Source organism: Patagioenas fasciata, chromosome 1, assembly GCF_037038585.1.
Source record: "Patagioenas fasciata isolate bPatFas1 chromosome 1, bPatFas1.hap1, whole genome shotgun sequence".
In the NCBI taxonomy this organism is placed as follows: Eukaryota; Metazoa; Chordata; class Aves; order Columbiformes; family Columbidae; genus Patagioenas; species Patagioenas fasciata.
The window spans coordinates 215835935-215854377 of NC_092520.1; the positions used below are offsets into that span (position 1 = coordinate 215835935).

Here is an 18443-nt window from a genome sequence, read left to right on the forward strand (position 1 = left end):
GAAGCTAGGGCAGATGATTTAACTGTGTACTTCAAATTCTATGAATTATTTTGGAAGCCAGCTCTGGTCTCAACAGCACTGGTTCTTGCTGTTTTCTAGTGACAGATGCTCAAGATTGCCAAGATACGGTTAAGGGATGAAAGCAGAAGCAGCACCGTCCATCTCCAGGCGAGCACCAGTCGGTGAAATCAGTTGCAGGGGGATCTCACAGGCGCTGATGCTGCAGTTGCCTGAGCTGTGTGGCAATTACTAAGGAACTTCATCCAGAGTTCTTCCATACAGACCTCCTTTTTGGATGAACCATGATGTGTGTCAGAAGAAAGGCATTGTTTTCATGTAAAAGAATCCAATAGCGAGCTTTACTTCAACCAAGATACACAGTGTATTGGGTATAAATGGCACGGTTTTGGTAACAGGGAGGCCAAGTGAGAGCTGTGTGGCAGGCGCCCATGAAGCCTTTCCAGCTGGCCTGGCAATGGACAATGGTTCCCTGCCTGCCAAAACCACAACCAGAGGAGCACATGGTGCCTCTCTGATCAAACATATCTAACAAAATGTGGTAGCTGCTACGGGAAGGAGGAAATGAGTAAGAAACAAGGAGCAGCAGAGAGGAGTCACTACGTATTCATCCCAGCCTCACCAAAGGGAGCGAATGTAACATGGTGCAAACAGGACTGGATACTTGGACAGGGGGAGGAGAGGTGTCCTGACTGAAGAAAGGCAGAGAGAAGTGTCTTCCCTAAGTGTTTAATTGTTTCTCAATGCCCAAATCAATTAAAATAATATGTTAATTGGCAGTACATCGCTATTGAGTAGCAATTTTCAAGTGAAGACTCTTTTGCCCATGACGCACCGGTGCTTACTGAGGAGACAGATCCCCTGGAAGGAGGAAAACACCCAATTCCCAGCCTCCAAATTATATTTTCCAGTATTTAATTTAACTAATTGAGGAAGCTGGCATCTCATTTCTAGTCAGACTTTGTCTTAATGTCTAGTCAGTTGTCTCATTCTGTCCTTGTCTACAACTGCAGGACAGCCTGAACATCAGGGAACACTTTTTTACTGCCGGGTGGCTGATCCCTGGCACAGGTTGCATAGGCAGGTTGTAAAGTCTCCATGCTTGGACGTACTCAAAAGCCACCTGGCCATGGCCCTGGGCAGCTGGCTCTAGGTGGCCCTGCTTGAGCAGGGGTTGGACCAGACGATCTGCAGAGGTCCCTTCCAACCCCAGCCATCCTGTGATTCTGAGACAGACACGGCGCAGCCGTTTCTGCGCCCCCAGTGACACCTGGTAGAGGATGCAATGAAGCGCAGAGCAACAGGGAACCAGGGTCACCGTACTCCTGTGGTGACCCCGCCTGTCCGGCCGAGCTCCTCACCTCCTGAGCTGGTCCTGTGCCGCACACAGCGCCTCCTCGACAGCCAGACGACGGTCCCGTTCTTCCTCCAGCTGCTCCTCCAGATACCTCAGATCCTGCTTTGTGCTGCTATGTAAGTGTTCTGTTTCGGACAGCCTGTCAGAAAATAACCAAGTGTATGTCAAAAAAGGGCTAATTAATGGACTATTCTGTTTCTATTATAATCACTGATGCAGTATGGGAACAGATTCCAATTCCCTTCCACTTCACACAGAAGGCCTAGTTACCTTTTACAAATATATTCAAACTAATTGGAAAGCAAGAAGCAAGATAAATCTCTTGAAGCTTCCGTTTCACATCAGGAAGGAGTTCCTTGGCTCTGTCATCCATGGCCCCACCTTCTGAAAATGATTTTGAAAGGGTACATGGAGCCATGTGCTAGATCTCAGTTCCAGAAGGTTACAAGGAGCCATTTGCTAGGTCTCAATTCCAGACATTCTCAGGCTAATGGCCCTGAGACCAGGACGGTTGATGTACGTAAGCAGTTGCTGAGGATGTAGCCCATCAAACCAAAGATGCTAATTTGGCTGGTGACGGTCAACTGGAATTGCTGCCGCATGGTGTCTCTTCAGTTCCTGGAGCTCCGTCCAAAGAGAGAACTAACAACAGCTGTCAAATGTGACAGTCCCTCCACCTCTGCAAGGTCCGAGCTGGAACTGAGTTTTTCCAACTCTGTGACACAGACTAACAGAAACAGGCTCGCCAGTGGCCCAAAGAGCACCCAGCACTGACACCCCCATCCCTCTTTGCTCAGGTTTCTTTACCTCAGCTGCAGCTCCTGCAGTTCTGGTGTGTAACTGCCGCTCTGAGGCTCGTTCTTTTCTTGGGGTGCTCCTGGAGCAGCATCTGTTGCAAACAACTCCTGGAAGAAGCAAGAATGGAGGGCAGGTTGCACTGAACGAAGAGGACAGAGTAGCTGTAACGCTGCACAGTCAGTGCAGCCCTCTGCAGCGAGATTTTCCGCCGCTCGCACCGAAGAGCCGCCCTCACCGTGCCCTTGTCCGCAGGCTGCAGCTCCTGCAGCCGCCTCTCCAGCAGCAGGCAGCGGCTCAGGACCTCGCCGTGGTGCTGCCGGCTCTCGCCGCTCCGGCCGCTGCCGCGCAGCTGGAGGGACAGCGCGTTCTTCTCCTCGAAGACCTGGGAGAGCTGGGGAGAGAACACAACCGCTGAGAACTCGTGGTTTTGAGGAAGTGAGATTGTTCTCTGTGTAACCAGGAGTAAGAGTTCTGCAGAGAACACGGGAACTGCCACACTGCACATCGCTAACATCCAAAAACCAGTGACGATCTCCAGCAGTAGCTTGTGGCTGAGGCTTCAGGAGTCCAAAAACATCAACACGATGTACAGAACAACACGCTTCCAAAACAAGATTTCTGAAGTGCAGAGATTGACCTAAACCTTTCAGAAATACTATCAGTAAATTATGATTTTATATTCTTGCTTGGTTCTCAAATGCAACACTCTTTCTGAAGATTGCTAGATTCGGAGTCCTCCATTTCAACGTGGGAATCGGACTGCTTGTGATTCTGCACTGAAACACACACTTTTTCAAGATCACCAGCGTGCCTTCCAAGTCTGGAAAGAACTCCCAGCAACAGAAATGAACCTGGCAACCACTTTCTTCATGCAATCTTGCTCTCTGGTCCCTGTGACTGGTCTCCCTCTCTCTCCCCTTCATCCTTTCTCCATTGTCCCCCCAATCCTCTCTCTCCCCTCTGCCCTTCTCTTGTTCATTCCTCCACTTCTTTTTCCTCCTCCCTCTGGTCACCTTAGGGAAAGGGCACTCAATTCAGTGGCAGGAAAGTTGCCAGTTCAGACACACTGTCACTGATCCTCCTGAGGACGATCCACTCGTGGCCTGGAGTGTCCCCCGGGCCACCCAGTCCAGCTGTGCCAGCTGTCACCTCTCCCAGGCTCCTGCCCACCCCAGTCTGCTCACTGAGGGGAGAGCAGTGAGAGATGGAAACGGCCTTAGTGCTGTGCAAGCACTTTTCAGCGACAGTTACACACCGGTGTGTTACCGACACCGCTTTAGTCACAAACCTGTAACAGCGCCCCAGGGACTGCTGTGAGGAAAATTCACTCCATCCCAGCCAGCTCCAAGGCACAGAGCTTTTAACATCATCACCACGGTATCCACATTTGGAAACCGAGGGGCTCTGAACCAGACAAATGAACTGCTACACAGAAACTGGCTGCGCCACTGGACTCAAAGGCAACAAGAGGTGGCTTAACAGCCAGCAAGGATCACAATACTCCTGGGGCACATATTGCTCAATGCTAAGAGCAACGTAAGGTATGACACAGAGTATAGCAGCAGCAAATCTGCAGTCAATACTGAATTTGGGGGAGTGGCTGACATTACAAAGACCAAAATTTCAGTCTGGAGGGACACTGAGAAACTTTAGGATTGGGCCAGTGTGAGTCCTAAGCGCAGCAAGAAGCGTAAAACTCTGCACCTGAGGCAAAACCTGTGTGTCGGTACAGGGTGGGACGAGGCTGCCGAGGCAGCTGTGCTGGGGAGCAGCAGTCACAGCCGCCGCTGAGGCGCCCCAGGAGCACGGCCCCGCTGCGACCGCGGCAGGCAGGCCACGGAGGAGAGGCACGGAGCGAGGGACGCTACTGACGCCAAGCAGAGCGGGCAACAGGACTGCACCTGAACTACGGGGACTGGGTTTAGGCCACTCACTTTCAGCTGTGGAGATCCCAGGTGACTGGACCTGTGCAAATGCAACACCCATCCACAAGAAGGGTCAGGAGGAGGATCTGGGGAACTACAAAGGTAGGCAGCATGACTTTGGGGCCAGGGAAGGCCATGGAGTGGATCATCTTGAAGGCCATCACACAGCACGTACGGGACAACCAGGTGATCAGCATGGGTTTATAAAAGACAGATCCTCCTTGACCAACCTGATCTCCTTCTATGACAAGGTGATCTGCTTAGTGGATGAGGAAAAGGCTGTGGACGTTGTCTACCTGGACGTTAGTAAAGCCCTGGCGCTGTTCCTGCCAGCATCTCCTGGAGAAACTGGCTGCTCATGGCCTGGAGGAGTGCACTGTTCGATGGGTACAGAACCGGCTGTTATTAAAAACTTCTTCACCAAATGGTTGTCAGGCACTGGAACAGGCTGCCCAGGGCAGTGGTTGAGTCACCATCCCTGGAGGGGTTTAGGAAAGACGTGTGGACATGGCGCATAGGGACACGGCCTAGGGGTGGACTGGGCAGTGTGAGGTTAACGGTTTGACTCTGTAATCTTCAGGGTGTTTTCTGGTGCTAAAATGGACAGAGAAATGGGAAGGAGTCCAGGAAGAGGCTGCTGAGATCATCAAGTGACTGGAGCACATGGTGCCTGTGAGAGCTGGGCTGCTTTAGCCTGCTAAAGGGTCATTTTAAAATAGCTTACAATTAAATTAAAGGGAGTCATAAAGTAGACAGAGCCAAACTTGTTCTGGTAGGGGCAGAAAATACAAAAAGGGGCCAGAGCCACATGCTGTGGCTTGCAAGAGTCAGACTGGACACTAAGGAAAACATCTGCATTAACAGTGCAGAGCAGCACTGGAGAAAGGCCCAGAGAGGCTCTGCCACCTCTGTTCTTCCAGCGCTCAGCTGGGAAAAGCTGAGACTGACCTGGTCTAATGCTGGTGACAGTGCTGCTCTGAGCAGCAGAGGATGTGCTGGGTCATCTCCACAAGTCTCTTCTAACCATCATTTTTGGTTTTGTTACTCCACTAACGCCCACAAGAACAGAAAGGTCCATTCCTGCTCCCTGAGCCATATTCAAGCCTCCCACATTCCTCATCCCAGACTCTGCAAGCAGGTGTAAGATACAAGCAGTACCTTGCTGCTCAGTTGCTGGATTCTGAGCTCTTTTTGGTGCAGCTCTTTCAGGCTCTCACTCAGCTGGGCTTGGAGGTGTTTCCTTTCTGTTTCTATGCTTGAGAAGTCGCCTCTCAGCACTTGTGCAGAGATCTGCCGGGGAAGGAACGATGAAAGACACACTGCACACACGACAACCCCTCTCACATCAGCCCTCTCTGTTCAGCATTGGTCAAAGCCCAACGTTATTCCTCGCTCTGGAGCTTGATCTGCTCAAGCAGAACAGACAATGGCGAATAAACAGAGATAGCCATCTGGGCTTTTAGGAGAGATCACTGAACTTGCACATACAATGGGGTGGGTCCTTCTCAAAAGTTGTCTTAAAGCTGTCTGCAATACAGGAAGGAAAAGATGTATGAATGAGAACAAGAAAAACAAAAAGCAAAGCAATGTCCACATTGCTCTCATTTGACACAGACTAAAAGGTCAGCACAGACGCATTCTCCTGGAAAGCATCACCTGCACACTGTTATAGCATTTTCTTTGCATATATGCATATATGTATGTGTGTCAAAGAGAAAAGGGCAGATTTCCTCCCTCCTCCACTGACACAGAAGCTTCTCACTGTAACGTTACAGACGCGGACAGCAAAGCTCTGTCCTTGCTCACCATGCAATGGTGTCGCACACGCAGCGGGCGAGCGCCCTTCCTTACACCGAGCAACACACCCAGGATATCCCACTCCACTTTCAGGACTGTGATACATGGGGAAGAAGGCAGAAAGTGCAATGTTCCATCCCCAGCCTCTCTGGGCTGGAGCCAGGATTGCAGATCCTCGTTGTGGTAAAAACAGCAATAAAAACTCCATAGGAAACTCAAAAATTAGAATGTGACATTAAAAGGAAAACTAAACCAGAAGATCTGAGATTCAAACATAGCACGAGAAGCAATTCTAAAATAGTCAGAAAGACCTGAAAAGTTTCATACTGACTGAAGAACCTAAGGTGCCCAGGAAGCCCTGTCTCTCCCACTGTCTCTCTAAAGCATGAGGAACCGTGAACTAACAGAAGAGCACATAAGGGTACGTCAGAGCTTTCCCGAGGTTTTCAGTGGTTCAAGTTGAATTGTTGCTACAGTACTCGGAAGCCCCACATCAAAACCTGATACTGCAACCTGTACAAGCTGAATACAAGTGACACAGGCTGCTTTGACTGAATTTCAAACCACACATTTCCAGGCAATAAAGGAACCGTAGGTGCCCCCACCTTCGCCGGGTGCTGCTCTGCTGCAGGCTGGGCCCTGCCGAGGGGCAGACCCCTTTCCTGCACCATCTCCCGCAAACGGCTCAGCTGTTTGTCCTTCTCCGCCAGGGCCGCCAGGCACTGCTCCTTGATGCTGCTGTTCTGCCTCTCCCAGGCCGTCTTCTCCTGTCTGCCCAGAACCACACACAGGAAATGACCAGAAAGTTACCGGTATCACTTACAACATCCAGGTCAGAACATGCTGAGGATGATTCTATTTCCTATCATTACTCCACGCCAGAAAATAAGTTTCATAACTAAAACAGAACAAAACAGCCCACTTAGTGCACGAACCCAAAAAGCAGGGTTAAGGAAGTATTCTCTGTTGGGCTCAACACTGCAGATTGTTCAACGCTCACACTTTCAGTACCCCGGACATGGTTTTGATCTCGCTGTACAGAGCACTCTGTCAAGCAAGTCATTGCCAATGCCACTTGTCATCACAACATTGTCACTGCCTCCGTCAAATATGCACCAGGACCACAACACGGATCCCAACATGCAAACGTGAGGCTTTGGCTTCATTTACGTTTGAGAAGCCAGAGAGGTGATAGATAAAACTGCTGCTTCAGCCTGCAGGAGACCTGGGGTTGTTTGGTTGGGCTGGGGCAGGGGAGGGGGGAGGGACACGGGTTTTGTCACTTTGCACAAGAAGGAGCTGTGCTGCTCCCACAACAATCCCGCCCTTTCGCCCCAGGTTCAGTGCTTCCAGATGATCTCTGGAGTGCCTGAAAGGGTCTTTCCCCATTTTTACAGCAGAGCACATCTGTCTGACCAGTTTTAGTCCAGCTGGAGATGGCAACTTACTAGACTGGACTTACTTTTAAAAATAGAAGACATAAAGCAAGTGAAACAGAGGATTAGACAGTCACAGAAAATCTTCTCAACAATGACATCGGTGGCATAATAAAGGGTGTTCATCATCTGGAATGTAGAGTTCTGTAATCACACACAAAAGCTCCAATACAGGAAACAGCCTAAGTTTCCTATCAAATAGATTATATCTGTCACCACTGGATAAAGGAAATAAAGGGCCACTGATCTACTTCACACAGGCATTTCCTCCCCACATCTGGGGCGGACACCCCTGGCCGTGGGTCCGAGGCGCGGTGACGTGGTGACCGCTGACAGGCGAGGCTGAGGATCCCAGGGATTTCTGCTCTTGGAATGAAAGAAACGGCACTTTTGCACCCCCGAGGCAGTGAGGAAACGGACACTTCTCACCTGAGCTGCTGGAGCTCCTGCAGGTAGGAAACGCTCTCCTGCCTCAGCTGCTCCTGGAGACGGCGCTGTTTATCCGCATCTTGCTGACATTCCTGCAGCTGTGCTTTTAAGCGAGAATTTTCAGCGGATTCTACCCCGACCAGTATGTACTGCTGCTGCAGATTCTTCAGCTCTCTTACCTTCAATTAAAGGGAAATATCAGAGTGTGACAACTGAGCAAGCAGCTGGTTTATTGCTTCTAAGTGTTTAAGAGCATTTCTTACTGTGGCATGTGCAGAAAAAAGTCACATTCAGACAATAGAGAAACTCTAAATGGAGTCAGTGATTACAGCAGTCTACTGAAAACTGCCCAGAAATAGAAAACCTCAGAGAATTCTATTGTCAATGAGCAGCGAGCTTTGAGACCTTCTGCGAAGGTTTAACATACGTTAACAAAAAGAGTATCATATTTTAAATCAAGCCAAACAAGATAAACCATCCTGCAAAGCTAACAATAAAATCAGTTTCCATGTGTCAGAGAAGATAACATGCGTGGCACTTTCTAAACCCCTGGGACCGGATGGAGCACGCCCACAAGGGCTGAGGTGGTGGGGAGGCAGCTCGACTGCCTTTGAGAGGTCACGGTGACCGGGAGAGGGTCCTGAAGACTGGAAGAAACCAAATGTCATCCCTACCTACAAGAAGGAGGAGCAGGGGAACTGCAGGCTGGTCGGCCTCATCTCCATCACGGGAGAGCGATGGAGCAAGGAATTCTGGAAACCATTTCCAGAGACATGGAAAAAGAGGTTGTCCAGTGAAGTGGTGGAATACCCACCATTGGAGATATCGAATATCTGAGAGGACGCTGTCCTGGGCGCTTACTCCAGCTGACCTCTGAGCAGGAGGGTTGGGCTAGAAGATCTCCAGAAGTCCCTTCCAACCTCAACTGTTCCATGAGGACAGTGATCTGTGTTTCACATTGCAAATACCAGATCTAAGTGTGCTGAATTTTAAGATCTGAAGATCCAAATCTCCTATGGGGCTTCAAGTAAGAGCAGGAAGAGAGAACAAGGACTTACTACTCTGTCTCTGTCGTCCTGCAAGGAGGACAGTGCCTTCTTCAGACTCTGCACCTCCGAAGGAGTGGCGGGAGCGTTCCCTTCTGCTTGTTGCTTCACTTCTTGCACTTTAGGCGTTTGGCGCAATTCATGCAGCAGGCGGTCTCGCTCGTTCTGGAGGCTCCCCATAGCCCTGGAGAACGACGCGAGCTGGGCGGAAGAGCCTTCCAGCTCCGAAGACAGACGGAGCAGCTCATCGTCTTTGGCTCTGAGCTGCTGGCAAAGCTCCTCAACCTGGGCCAAGAGACCTCTCTCATCAGCGGCTTTCTGCAGTTCTGTGAGCTCGGATCTCACCTTATCTCGGTCCCTGGCAGTGCAATGTTGCTCCTCTTGTAGCTGAATCACCTGTTTCTGAAGATTCTGCACCAGAGACTTTTGTTCCTCTAAGTCTGCAGAGTATTTCTGTTTCACAACATGCAGCTCTTCATTGGCCTGGTCGCGGCTATCCTGAAGAGAGCTCATGGACTTCCCGAAAGACTGAATTTGAGCTCTGAGATCTTTGTTTTCATCTGTGACCGCAAGAAGTTTCTGTTCCATTTCCATCAAGTCCCGTGCCAGCTCTGCTACTCTCTCTTCTGCTGTTTCTGTTTCGTTCCTCATTATCCCTGCATCGTGGTGCAGGTGCTTCAGCTCCTTCCGCAGCCTGTCCTCCGCCTCTCCCACTCTCTTGGCGGCGTCCCTTCGAGCACACGCTAACTCCGCCTCCAGTTCCGTTACCCTTTTCTGCGAGAGGGAAAGCTTACGACCCAGTTCTTGCGTCTCTTCCTCTCGGGCCTTCAGCTGCGCTTGACACTCCGCGACAGGACCCCCCTCACGTAACGCTGTCACCTCACCCTGCACCCGAGACAGAGAGGACGTCAGGGTTTCGATCTCCTCAGCCATTCTGGCTTTATCCTCCGCCAAGGCTTCCACGCGCTCCCGGAGGCCGCCCTGCGCGCGCTCGGACTCGCTCAGCTGGGCTTCTGCGACGGCCTTCTCCTTCTCCAGAGCCTGGATGCGCTGAAGCTGCGCCTTGAGAAGCTGTTTCTGCTGGGAGTCCTTGATCGAAATCACTTGGTTCAGGTCTTCTCTGTACCGCACCAGCTCCGCGTTCAGCTTGGCGTTCTCGGAGTTGAGGTCGTCCATCCGGCTGTGAAAACTCCTGATCTCTTCCCTGAGCTTATTGTTTTCGGCTGCGGACTCTTGAATTAACTGGTCTTTTTCCAAGATGATAACGAGATGACGTTCCTCAAGTTGCTTGTAGTCTCTCAGTATGCGGTCTCTGTCATCTTGCAAAGACGACATGGACTTGGTGAAGGAATCCAGCTGTGCCTTCTGCTGCTTACTTTCTTCTCTGCTTATCTGCATCTTTTCAGTGAGACAATCAATCTTGTCACGAAACGTGTTCTTCTCATTTTCCAAGGCTTTTTTATCTTCTTCCTCCTTACTGAGCCTCTGCTCCAGCTCTTTCATCTCTTCAGAATGTTGCTGCTGTAACTCAGATAGAGCAGCCATAACCGCCTCTTCCTTGGCAGACAGCAAACTAACGATCTTCTGATCCTTGGCACTGGTTTCTTCATGCAGCTTATTTGTTAGGTCCTTGGAAGCTTGCAGATCAGCCTGAAGCTGTTCGCAGCTGAATTTAAGGTTCTGGATGGTGGTCTCTTGTTGCCTCACCACGGCTGCCAGCTCCTCCCTGGCCCGTTCGCAGCGGGTGAAGGAGCCCTGCGAGTCCGCCAGCTGCTCCCTCAGGCCGCCGATGTCCGACTGCAGCCGGTGCCGCTCGCTCTGAGACTCGCTGTGCAGCTTCCGAGAGGCTTCCAGCTCAGCCAGAAGCTGCTCCTTCTCCTCCTGCAACACTCCACACGCCTGCTGATGGCGCTGAGCCTCCCTCCTGGACTCAGACTCCTGCTCCTCCATGTTGAGTTCCAGCCTGAAAGCAGAGAAGAGAAAGTCAGTTACAAATCAGTGAAGAATATCAGTATCCAAAAACCACAGCAATCGTTTTCATTGATTATTGTAATTCAGAAAAGCCACAAGATCAGTTTTACTTTAAGAAAGCAAACTGGAAATACCCAGATGATCAGTTTTCCCTCAATTTCAAGGCATCTTTTGAAGCCCCGACTGCACCATCTGCAGGGAGCGGCGCTGGGGGAATGCACTTTAAAAGCTGTCCAGTGAGATAAATCTTTATGTCAACATTGAAAACATGGAGGGGGTTAAATACTGAACGTTATAACCTGTTCACTAAAATACTACTTTTCTCTCATTCACTGTAACTAACAACGAGTCACTGTTCTCCTACCTTGATGTTCATCTCATGTTCCAGCACACATTTTGATCACGAACTTTAAAGAACCGTTTTCCTCATGCAAGAACAGTATGGTTTTGAAGTTTAGAAATCCCCAGATGTACATTTTGGTACGTTTCCACAGCTCCATCTTTCCCTCACAATCAATTTTGGGATGAAACTGGAATTAAGTACCCAATGCTCTCTTGATTTGCCAGGTTTAATTTCTGAATGCAACGATGTTAGGCAAAAGCACCCATTTCAAATTTCAGATGACTAAAGACTCTAGATAGTACTCGGGTGGCTACTGCTCGTCACAGAGAGCAGATTTAGCACAGGCACCCAGGAATATTTCACAGAGTTAATCTCTCTGTACCCTGTGCAGATGACAAACAGACAGTAACTCCCCACACACACCTCCAAACATCATCTCTATCCAAACGTAAGTGATCCAGGAGATGAGCCTTGCGCTTGTGGCTTTATTAGGAAGGCTAATTATGCTCTCCATTTTATGCATTCACTAGTCTTGCCAAACACACATCACAGTTAGCATATCTACCTATTCGAAATTCTTCCTTTCCGGTACACAAAAGAAAAGGGGAGTCCTCGCTCGCCTCTGGCTGCTGCCTTGGCAAAGGGAAATACGAGAATACCAGCCAGGTCATTACCACCTCTTACCTGGATATGTGAGCCTGAAGCTCTTCCACACGCACGGCCATCTGCTTCACCTGGTCCTTCAGCACAACACACGTTTCCTCTTTCAAACGGATCTCCTCCTCCTTCTTTTGAACGGCCTCAGAGAACGTCTTCTCCCACGCCTTTGACTGGTCTATCACCCTGTCCCTGTCGTCCTGAAGGGCAGACATGCTCCTGGAGAAGGCTGCGAGCTGCGCCAGCGTTCTGTTGAGGCTGCCTTCCAGTTCCTTGGCCTCTTGATCCTTGGTCTTCAAAGAGCCTTGAAGATCACCAAGCATGGTTTCCATAAGGCCTTTCTCCCGCTGCAAAGCTGCCAGCTTTTCTTCCATGTTTTTAATTGCCTTTGAGTGTTTGTCTCTCTCCTGTTCCAGTCTTCTCTCCAAGTCCTCCTCTTTTTTCTTCATTTGAACTCTCATGTTCTCTCTGCTCACCTGCAGCTCTTCCCTCACCTTCACGCTCTCGGCCACCACCCTGGCTGCCTCGCTCTGCGTGTCGTCCAGCGTCACCCTGCACAGCGCCAGCTCCGCCCGCGCCTCCCGCGCGTCCTCAGCTGCTTTGGCTAAAGCCTCTTTGGCCACCTCTACCTCCTTCTGAGACTCGCTCTGCACAAACTCCAGAGCTTTGACGGTTCTTTCTAAACTGCTGTTCTTTTCCTGGCTTTTAATACAGTCCTTCTGCAGCTGCCTGATCTCCTGCTGTTTCTGTTTCAGCAGTTCCTGGAGCTCCTTTACATGGGTGCTGTCTCCCCTCCAAACGCATTGCAGCTTTTCTACAAATTCCCTTTGCTTTTCTGAACTTGCTTTGCTCTCCTCTTTTGCCATCTGACATTTCTTCTCCTCCTCCAGCTCGTGCATCATTCTCTGCAGACTCTGAAGCTCATGTTTCAGCTCCTCGTTTTTAATCTGGAAGTCTGTTGCATCTTGCTGATAGTTTCCAATACTCCCATTAAGTTCTGCCAGTTGATTCATGAGCCTTTCTTCCAAATCGTCCTTCTCGGCCTCCAGCGTGTCCTTCAGTTCTGTCATCCTAACGAGGTCATCTTTGGTTTTCTGGACCGTTTGTTCCATTTTCGCTACTGTGTCCTTAAGAGCATCCAGCTCACGGACCTTCTCTTCCACTTGGGTCTCTAAAGCCCTTTTGTCACACGTTAAAGCCTCGACACACGCGCGCATGTCCCGCAGCTGCTGCTCGGAGTCCCCCCCGTGCTCCTGCCGCCCCGTGATCGCAGCGCTCTGCTGCGCGGGGGAGCCGGGACCCTCGCCGGGGCCGCCGCCTTCACCTGCCGTTCGCTCCAGCTCCGCAGCAGGACACTCTGCTCTACAACTCACATCCACTCCGTTTTCAGCCCTCTCCACTGGTGACGCTGTGTCAACTGCCCCGTTTGTTTCTTCCCCTGCTGTGTTCTGAGCAACATACTTGTCCATGAGTTCTCTGCTTTCCTTCAGCTCAGATTCTGTTAACTGCAAACGACACTTCAAGTCTGCGACCTCTTGACTAAGAGACTCCTTTTCAGCCGTCACTGTCTGAAGCTGAGCAGAAAGAGACTGGTAATCCCTGCCAGAGCTCTCGGGATCTTCCTGCAGGCCGGTGTTGGTGAGGACATCTCCAGTCCTGCGCAGCTCCCCATCTCTGAAGTGCATCTCTGCTCGAAGCTTCTCATTCTCCTCCTCTAGCTCCAGGATCTTCTGTTGCTTTGATTTGGCAAATTTCCTCATTTTCTCCTTCATCCCATCAATCTCCTGTCCTGCCTCCTGTAACTGTTTATCCGTTTCCTCTTTTTCTGCTTCTACACCTTTCAGCTTAATGAAAATGTCCTGCTTTTCCTGCCTGACGGCCTCCAGAACGCGCTGAATCCGCTCAGCCTCGTCACTCACGTTCTCATACGACTGCAGCAGGGTTTCGTACTCTTTCTGAAGCTCCCTGTGTTTCTCGTGCCACTCAGAGCTCTCAGCGGCTTGAGAGCACTTCAAGGACTCCATCTCCGTCTCCAGCTTCTCCTTCTCTAGAGCAGCCCTGTCCAGACTGAACGTCAGGTCTTTACAGCATCCAGCAAGGTTCCGATTTTCCATAAGTACTTTATCAACTTCTACAATAAGTTTTTCTCGCTCTTCAGTAAGGCTTGCTAGCTTTTCTGTTAAGGTATCTGTTTCTTTAACACGGCCACATATTTGGCTTTCCATATCTGTCAACTTGACACGAAGATTTTCAATCGTAGTTTTAGCGTCAGCCAGCTCCTCTTTCAGAGCTTTGCTCTCCTTCAGCGCCTCTTTTCTGGAGATGAGCGCAGCCTGCAGCTTTCTCTGCATTTGGTTCTTCTGTTTAGCTGCTTCTGCATCACCATCTTGCTTCTCCTGGATTTCAAGCAACTCTGTTTGCAGCCGCTTGCTTTGCTCCTCATGCGCCTGAGCCTGCATTTCCAGCTGACCACGCAGTCTCTTCACTGCATCCTCTTTTTCCAGCAACTGTGCCTGCACATCACTGAGAGCTTCACTTCTCTCCCTTAACTGCAGGTTCAGAAGCTCCATCTCTCCATCCCTTTGGCGCAGCAGTGCCTGCAGCTCCTCCAGGCCGCCCTCCCCGGACTCCTGTGCTCGGCTCTCCTCCAGCTGGGTCTGAAGACTCGCTGCCTTAGCTTCAGCTTGGCCAGAGGTTCTCTTCAGCCCTTCTATCTCCAGAAACAACTGCTCTATGTGCTCTTGCAAACGAGAGACCAATTCTGATTTGCAAGCAAGTTCGCTTTGTATATGGCTAGCATGATATTCCAATTCCTCTTTCTCCATCTGCAATTTTTCAAGTTTTTTCTTAAACTCTTCCCCAGAAACATCTGCAACTTGTACAAGCTCGTTATTTGTTGCATTTTCTGCTTCCATGCGTGAAGAATCCAACCCGGCTCGATTCTCCAGAGCACGCTCTGCTGGCCCCTTCTGCTCCTGGAGCTGCCTGAGCCGGGCCTGGATGCTCTCCTTCTCCTTGCTCTGCCTGTCGAACTGCTCTTGCAGGATGCTGTACTCGTCCTTGTGCTGTTTCAGCTGTTCTCTGTGATGCCTGTCTTTTTCCTGAGCCTTTTTTATAGTGTCTTTGCGAGACACCAGGGCTTCCTGAAGCTTTTTTTGCAGTTGTTCTTTCTCTTGCTCAAGGGTTGAAATCCTCTCTTTCAGCGCAGACTGTTGGTTTTCTTCAGGATTCATAGCTGCTGAACTGTTTTCTTCATCTTCTTCATAATCTATCGGGCTTTCATTGGATTCAATTACTTTGTCAGCAATTGTCTGACTGTCCATGATTTCACCTTTAACTGAAACAACATTGGTTTTGCCGTCCAAGCTTCGCCTCATTTCCTCAATCGCCGCCTGCAGCTGCGCTTCGGTAGCTTCTTTATCCAGCAGGTCCTTGCGCATCCTCTGCAGCTCAGCATCCTTTTCAGACAGCAGCTGAACCAGATGCTCCTCGCTGGGCTGGCTTTCCAGATTCACCCATCTGCTCACCACGCTCGGCATGCTTTCTTCTCCCTCAGCTTTCCGAGCCGCTGCGGTTTCTGGTTCGCGTTCTCCTCTCAACCGCGCCAGTTCGCCCTCCAGGCTGCCCACCCTCCTCAGAAGCTCCTTCCTGCTGCCCAGCGCCGCCTGCAGCTTCCGCTTCACTCGCTCGTTCTCTCCTTTCAGAAGCTCCAGTTTATTTACTAGTCCCTCACTTCCTTCGGATGCTGCCTCCTCCGTCTCACGCGGCTGCTCAAACGCCCCACATCTCAGGGATGTGTCTTTAGCTTCTACGTTGTGGTCTTTTTCTTCCTGCGCTTTCAATAACAGCCTGGTTTGCTCTCTAAGACTCCTCAGCTCATTTCCCAGAGAAAACTTCTCTTCGTTCAGCAGGACCATTTTCTCGGACATGCTGACGCTGATCTCCGTCATCTGCCGGTCCTTCTCCAGCAAGGCCTGTTGCAGGCTCTCGATAGACCCGGCGTGCCCAGCGACCAGCTGCTGCAGGCTCGCTGCTTCGCGGCTCTTTGAGGCCAAGTGTTGGGACAGCTCCTCCATCTCAGCTGTGTTCTTCCTCAGAAGCTGTTCTAGATCGAGTACTTCACGTTCCTTCTTCTCGTTCTGGCTCCTCAGATCTTTTAGCTGCACGTCCTGGTCAGAAAGCTGAAGTTGCGCTTCATCCAAGTCTTTCTGCAAAGCTTCTATTTTTACCTCCTTGGATTTGAATTCGTTTTTGAGGCTCTGGATTTGTTCTTTCAGAAGACTGCTCTGACTGTCCGACAGCCTCTGCTTTTCTGAAAGAGCCAGGTTTTCCTCAAGCTCCTTCACTCGCTCTTTCAGTTCTGCTATGGTAGAGAGTTCCTGCATCTGATGCAGCAGCTGATCTCGCTCTTCAGCCAAAACACAAAATGCACTGTCCGAATCCTCTATTTTTTGTCTGTATTCCTCGGCCAACTCATTTAGCCTGTTTATTTCTGCGCCTTTTTCTCCTAGATCTTTCCTATAGGATTCTTCTGATTTCTGCAGAATTATTTGCAGTTCTGTAATTCGGTTCTGTAACTGCACCAGTTCTTGATCCTGAGAGGTGCGCGGCTGCTGTTGCGCTGCGGAGGCTGCTGGCATTGCCCCCGTGTCCCCTCCGCAGGGGACAGCGCTTCCCTGCGGCGCTTCCTGAAGACCGGTTCTGTTTTCCTGACACACACCGCTTTGCTGCAATTCTGTTTCTCTCAGCAATGAGCTACTGCCCGACTCACTTTGTGTATCTGAAGCCTTTTGCTCTTCCCTCTCAAGACACAACATCTGGGAATCACCTTCCACCTGGTCATCGGCTTCTCCGGTTTGGCTGCCTGTAGAAGTTCGGCCACTTGGCCCCTTGAGCTGCCTTTTCAGAAAAGTTATTTCTTCTTGGGCTTCTTGCAGTTCCAGCAGCAAAACTGAGAGTTCTCTCTGTTTCTCTGCAGAAATATATTCTAGCATTGCAGGTGGACAACTTTCCTCAGAAAACTGCTCGCTTGCATCGGGAAAGCCGTCTGTTCTCGCCTAAAAGAAAAGAACAGGTTTCAACTTTCCTTTGCACCCTGTGAAAGGGGCACTTTTGGAAGCATCTGCCTCCCCCACTGTGTAGTTTAAGGATACCCCTTCTTGAGCTGGCTACTGCAATAAATAGATAAATAGCCTCTCTGAAAACTCCATTTGTAAGTTAACATGAACCAAAAATGAATGGCAACATTTCTGGCTAGTTCCCAACACACATTGTCTTTCACAACAACAAACACTTGGCACCATTAGTGCTGCTCCCCTGGGAAAAGGTTTGAACCAGAGCATGAGGAGACAGAGTCAGAACTAAGCAAAGTGTCTCTAAAACAGCTGCTCCCTCCCGAAGAGCAAGCGAAAAACCTCAACCCAGCAACGGAACGACTGAAAACAAAATGAAGCGTTCAGAATTAACACCGGCTGCAGCTACCGAGAATGTAAGTCCAGGGCACTAAGCGCTCACACAACCGTAAGGAAATGATCTCCAGCACGTTGCCCTTGCAAGCTGCAGTCACTGAAACGGGATGTATGGCGTGCATCTAAATAACCTGCGCACAGGACCCAAACCCCTGAACTGGCTTTGGATTCACATACATCTTGGTCTAAAGTCACGGGTCAGACGCAAACGGCAGGATACGGCTGTGCAGGTGTAAACGCTGACAGGCGTGCTAGTTAGCTGGACTCTGCTCGTGGTTAAGACATTGAAACGGACAATTCCAGGGTTGGATTAATTGACCCATTTTCAACATCCAACTTGGTCCAGCTGAGCCATGTGCTAAAGAACCTGTTATCTCCACTGTAATAAAAGGGCTTTAGAAAATAGCCCCAAGGCTTATATCTGTCCTTGAAAAGACCATGTGTCTGTGTGTGTCTCAGTGTCCCCGTGTGTGTCCCAGTGTCCCTGTGTGTGTCCCAGTGTCCCCATGTCTGTGTGTGTCCCAGTGTCCCCATGTCTGTGTGTCTGTCCATTGATCCTCCAGCATACTCCTTGACTACAGGCAGGCGGAATGTAGGAGTCTGAAGTCAAGCAGGATGAGCTGGCTCAAAATGCCTTCTCCAGTTCCAACATGAGTCCCAAATGTCAACTTTTGCCCTAATACTTCACAGTAATTCATATACTATGAAGTCTCTCTGTTGAGGCGGAATGTATTAGATGAAACACAGCATCGTCTGCATCTGCTGGCAGGTTGGAGCAGAGGGAGCAGTCTGGAAAGAGCCCCGGTCTTGCCCTAAGCTAACAAACAATTCCACAACAAATTCTTAGTACAGATATCCATAGGCAAAGCAGCAGGTGTCTAATCCTGCCTTATTCTCACCAATACACTGACTGCAACGGTACCCGCGGCTGCTCCCAGCGGAAGAGCACAGGACAGTCTGCTTGTGTCCACCTACCACAGAGAGCCCAGCTTCCTCCAGTATGTCAGACCCCCATCGGGGCACTGGGAACGGTGTGACAGGCATCCCACGACAGCTGACACTTTGTATTTCCTGAGACTTGTCTCAACTTACCCTATGGTCTTGCTTACCCTATGGTTTTGTTGAAGAACTAACCCAAAAGAGGCAGAAAAGAGCACGAATATGGATCAGCTGGATCAAGGACACAAGAATTCCGCAC

General features: G+C 50.2%; 1 protein-coding gene across 4 annotated transcripts in view; it reads right to left on the reverse strand.

Moving 5' to 3' along the window:
• Positions 1-18443, reverse strand: part of GOLGB1 (golgin B1) — a 45029-nt gene that overhangs the window by 3820 nt on the left and 22766 nt on the right. For 3 of the 4 annotated variants that reach the window (XM_065829744.2, XM_065829743.2, XM_071803602.1), the window contains exons 13-20: positions 11805-16834; positions 8819-10769; positions 7761-7939; positions 6501-6666; positions 5257-5388; positions 2409-2564; positions 2183-2280; positions 1380-1514 (exon numbers count right to left, since the gene is read on the reverse strand). In XM_065829744.2, coding sequence (XP_065685816.1) covers positions 1380-1514; positions 2183-2280; positions 2409-2564; positions 5257-5388; positions 6501-6666; positions 7761-7939; positions 8819-10769; positions 11805-16834 — 7847 coding nt within the window. The other variant, XM_071803603.1, reaches the window with a different exon arrangement.